Below are 4,924 nucleotides of genomic sequence, written 5' to 3' on the forward strand. Positions count from 1 at the left end.
GGGAGCGGCGACAAACTTCTACGCAGGATCGGCCAGCGCCAAAGAAATTTCCGCTAGTTATATCTTACGTGGAAAAGGAAAGATTAATAAAAATACCTTCAGACCTTTAAAAAAGTATTTATTTATAAATATACATGGAATATCACAACTTATCAATTGTTTTACTTATATTAGAATGGTTCAAAGAATAACATTAATTGCAAGATAATTGACAATATCATTAAAAATACATACATTTATAATATTATGTAAATGATGAATAATAACAATTTTTGACAGTGAACATCATAAAATCTGAGGAATTCAAGTAATGAATTACGCAACATATAATAAAATTTTATGTGTATGTCACTGTAATCTACAAAAATAGATTTAGATTTTATTCGTTATTACTTAAGTTAAGTCTATTTAAAAAAAAATCCAAGAGTTCCCTAAAAGCGAAAAATAAAAGATTCTTGCTAATTACTTTGATAGAAATTTTGGGAATATTTAAATGTAAACTGCATTTGATTTGATGTCTCGCAGTTATAAGCTAAACACAGCCTGGTTTAAATCCGTTTTAGTCTTTAAATTCTAAACTTGAGATTCTCGAGCAGTATTCTAGTCATTCTTCATCAGCCAGGTTGTCGAACGTGGATAGCGGGGTGGGGCGGTCAGGCGAGCGGCAAGTCGGTGCCCAGCCGCAGCAGCGGCAGCGTCAGCGCCGTGCCCACCACCGCGCGCTCGTACGAGCCGCGGCACTCCCACCTGCACACACAAGCGCACGTCAGCGGCGCCGCCCGCACACACGCGCACACACGCGCACGCGCCCGCACGCACGCACACGCACACGCACACGCACACACGCGCACCTACCCGGCCGCCTGCAGCAGCTGCTTGGCGGCGTGCTGCAGCGGGCTCACGACGCACTCGAGCGAGTGCAGGCCGGCGGCCGCGGCGAGCCGGCGCGCGCCGCCCGCCAGCGCCGCGCCCGCGCCGCGCCTCCGCCACCTGCAATCGTCCCGGTTTCGTTACAATGACTTCGCGTCGCCTTCGACGAGCTATGAAAATTATTCACCGAGAATTTGCTTACTGCGCGTCGACGACCATCGAGTGCAACCATCCGCTCCGCATGGACCCCCAAAATTCCGACACACTCGCAGTCCCCACTATCTGTGGAACAATTTATCGCTTTATTGTTGCATGGTCACATATATGTAAACCGATGCGGTGAAAATGTCTCAAAATAATTGTTTTGTTAGAATTGAACTTAATGAATGAATGAATAAACATAAAACGCACATGTGTATACATGTAGGCTTGGTTCTCGTCAGGCAAGCCGTCGTTCAGGCGCACGCATATGGGCAGAGCGCCGGGAGGTGGCAGCAGCGCGCCGCGGGCTTCCACCACCACGCCAAATATTTCTCCGTGTATACTCTGTGTATATATATATATATGATAAAGGAAGGATTGTGTTTTTCTTCGAAAGACACTGGATGACAAGCTACAATGGGAACCCATATTAAAACCGCCGCTGCTAAGCTCAGTTCAGCTACATATGCAGTTCGAAAAATAAGGCATCTCAATGATGTAGATATGGTTACAATTGTTCATTTGAACTACTTTAATAGCATTATGTCTGGACTTTAATTATGAAGGAGGGTAGCCAAAATTGATAACATACTTGTATTACAAGAAAGAGCCTTAGATATTATGTCAGAGATCTCTTTAAGAGTACTGGTATCCTAACTGTAGAGTTAAAATATATATTAAGAAACATTTTACATGTACACAATAACACTGACTTACACACAAGAGTAGGTAATAGACAATATGACATGAGGAACAGCAAGAAAATTTAAATAACTGTTTTCTGGCTTTTAAGGTAAAAAAATCATTTATGGAAAGGTATAATATTTGGATTGATAATATATCTATTAGATAATACATCTATCCAAATATGCCTAGGCATATTTAGTTGTGCAACCCTTTTTTATTCCAAACATATACTAACAAATATCAAGAGTTATGAATATTAACAGGTAGAAGTTATGTGCCTTGATTCAGGTAATACAGCTGTACTATAAGTTAAACTTAATACTATATTACCACCACATAATTTTTTGTCAAAATCTGCCTTGGTTTTTAGGTGATTGACAAACAGACAAACATAAAAAGTATTAACCATTGTTTTGAAGTCTTTAAAACAACCATAATGCATTATTACCTATATAAATATGTTTTTATAAAGAAATGGTTTAGTTTCTGTTTTATTTTGAGAACAGAATAGATTATTATTAGTTATTAGACTCATTTAGTTGAAATATTGTTTAAAAGACTAATAATGCTCATTTGTGCAGACTATTTTATAAAGAACTAGCTGCGCCAGGAGGTTTCACCCCCGTAAGTCCATATCCCGAAGGAATATCGGGATAAAAAGTTGCCTATATATTATTATACTTGACCAACTGTCTGCATATCAAATTTTATTGCAATTGGTTCAGTAGTTTTTGCGTGAAAGAGCAACAAACATAAACACATCCTTATAAACTTTCACATTTATAATATAAGTAGGAAGTAGGAAGAATTACTTTATAAATAGTTTTCATAAACGCAATTCTCTTTTTTATTTGAATGAATACCTGAGCATGCTTTAAGGATAGAGTGTACTGCTGAAGCAGAACAGCAGCAGTGACCACGGCGACCGCCGCCGGCACCAGCAGCAAGCAGCCGCGAGCTGACACACCGCAAAATATGAACAGCACTGCACCACTCAGCACACAACACTCTAATGTCAACTGCACATTATGTTCATTATTCCCACTCCCATTGCATATACATTTATATTTATATGATAGAATATACAAGAACAAAGTATTTTATAGTACACAGTGCACAAGCAGTCTAGAATAATAAAAGTTAGATTGACTATAACATTAATTATTGTGTCTAAATTAACACTCACCTCTTGGAAAAAAAAGAACAAAAAGGTATCTATAAAGCCCGTGGAATACGAATTTCGTATAATTTCTTGACGCTTCTGTATATCTCCCGGCACCGAACGCCTCACTATTAGTTTACACGACATTCTGATTTCCGATATCGTAAATAAAAACTACGACCTATGAACAAACTACATCTAAACAATTATTGACGTGTTTTAGAATTGTATAAATATGAAAGTAATAAATTCCTGTCTGTCAGCGAAACTTGTCTTACAAAGTCACAAGTAATTTATTTTTGTGTTATTTGATTTATTTTGAAAACTGATCACGGTCGACGGATCCACAGATTAAGAACAAGTTAAGAACTATTATATATATTAATATTATTTAGACAGTAGAGATACTGTCTAAATAATATTAAAATGCACAGATGAGAACTAGCTATTAGTTACATAATATGTCCGACTCACTGACGTCTGGACCACAGATAACACCACTCTATTTATAACTGAAGGCATCGATTTAAAAAGATTTTTTTTTTGGAAAAAAAATTAGCTTTAGAAACGCCATTAGTTACAACCACTATTTATAGCTGAAGACTTCGGTCAGAAATACTTCTGGCAACTTTTTTTCTCTGTTAGGAAACTAATTTTAAAGCTTAAAAATTAGTTTATAAATGTCATTTGTTAAAACCACACTATTTATAACTGAAGGCATCGGTCAAAAACACTTTTGACGACTTTTTTCTTTGTGATGAAACAAAGTTTTTGGCTAAAAAATTGGTTGTAGAAACCTCTATAATTAAACTAGTCTTTTTATAACTGAAGGTGTTCGGAAAAAATAAATAAAATTATTAATATTCTGACGGTAGCGAGTGACATGATGTATTTATACTGTCGAGTGAGAGCGATAGTCGATGTCGAGTCGTGGTAGTCGTGAAGTCGTAAAAAGACCAGCTATCGCCTCAAATGTAATCACGCGCAGATCGCGTCCTAATTTATTTTCTAAAAAACTTCACATAGAGTTTCGGTTGTTTTTGAATTGTTTTATATTATCTAATAATCATTGCATGCACTGTGTTTGTGTATCGCGAGTTTCGGTGCGTTATAAATCTACTAATGGCAACGTAGTGTGCCTGGCTGTGTTGAAGTGGTGACGTACTTAGTTAGTTTCATCCTTTTTTTTTATATTATTTTGTTACATCTTGTTACATATAGTATCCCTTTATATATATAGTAATCCTTACAAAGGTGTCCTCTTGTTTTCTATACTGTTTTGACCGACCGTATATCACACGCATGTGTTGTGGAACGTGTTAAAAGGTATGTTGTTCCTAGGGTTTAACCTTAACGCTAACTTTTAATTATTGTTATTTTGGAAAATGTGTATCAACGGCCGCCGAGCCGTTCTTTGTGACAAATATTTTTTTTTTTTGGTAGCAGAGCGAGGTTTTCGCAATATATTTCGTTGCTTGTATTATGACTTTTATGTGTTTGGTTGTAACATTTGAATTGGTATGTATATATATGTTCGTAATATATATGATATGTCGGTAAATTACATAACAATAACGATCCTAGGAACATAGCCTCTGTTGTATCTTATCTTATACTTTTAAACGAGCGATTCTTGTATATATATATATATATATATATATATATATATATATATATATATATATATATATATATATATATATATATATATATATATATATATATATATATATACTAGCTGACCCGGCAAACGCTGTTCTGCCTTATTCTTATCATTTAAGGTTATAAAAAATAGATGTTGTCTGATTCTCAGACCTACCCGATAAGCACAAAAAATTTCATCAAAATCGGTCAAGCCGTTTCGGAGGAGTTTGGCAACGAAAACTGTGACACGAGAATTTTATATATATAGATATATATAATAATAATAATAATAATAATAAATTCTTTATTGTACACCAAAATAAAAGTAACAGAAAAAAACAGCATAAAGAAATATTGTAC

General features: G+C 35.7%; 2 protein-coding genes across 5 annotated transcripts in view; both read right to left on the minus strand.

The window, feature by feature from the left end:
- Positions 1 to 101: 101 nt before the first annotated feature.
- Positions 102 to 3,293, minus strand: LOC119837961. Of its 4 annotated transcripts, none has more exons than XM_038363759.1 (6): positions 2,945 to 3,293; positions 2,622 to 2,777; positions 1,282 to 1,416; positions 1,073 to 1,148; positions 856 to 990; positions 102 to 747 (listed from the first exon to the last, which is right to left on the minus strand). In XM_038363759.1, the coding sequence occupies exons 1-5, from the start codon at positions 3,065 to 3,067 to the stop codon at positions 899 to 901; spliced, it is 582 nt and encodes a 193-aa protein (XP_038219687.1). In that variant the 5' UTR covers positions 3,068 to 3,293; the 3' UTR covers positions 102 to 747; positions 856 to 898. The 4 variants fall into 4 exon arrangements, with proteins under 4 accessions (XP_038219687.1, XP_038219688.1, XP_038219685.1 ...); XM_038363760.1 differs by having other exon boundaries at positions 852 to 990; XM_038363757.1 differs by having other exon boundaries at positions 1,073 to 1,152.
- Positions 3,294 to 3,725: 432 nt separating this feature from the next.
- LOC119837864 (protein fem-1 homolog CG6966) overlaps positions 3,726 to 4,924 on the minus strand; it is a 5,340-nt gene continuing 4,141 nt past the window's right edge. Inside the window, exon 4 of the mRNA XM_038363644.1 lies at positions 3,726 to 3,745. Within this exon, the coding sequence (XP_038219572.1) occupies positions 3,726 to 3,745 (20 nt within the window). The remainder of the gene's footprint in view (positions 3,746 to 4,924) is intronic.

The sequence above is a fragment of the Zerene cesonia genome, chromosome 29, assembly GCF_012273895.1.
Source record: "Zerene cesonia ecotype Mississippi chromosome 29, Zerene_cesonia_1.1, whole genome shotgun sequence".
NCBI lineage: Eukaryota > Metazoa > Arthropoda > Insecta > Lepidoptera > Pieridae > Zerene > Zerene cesonia.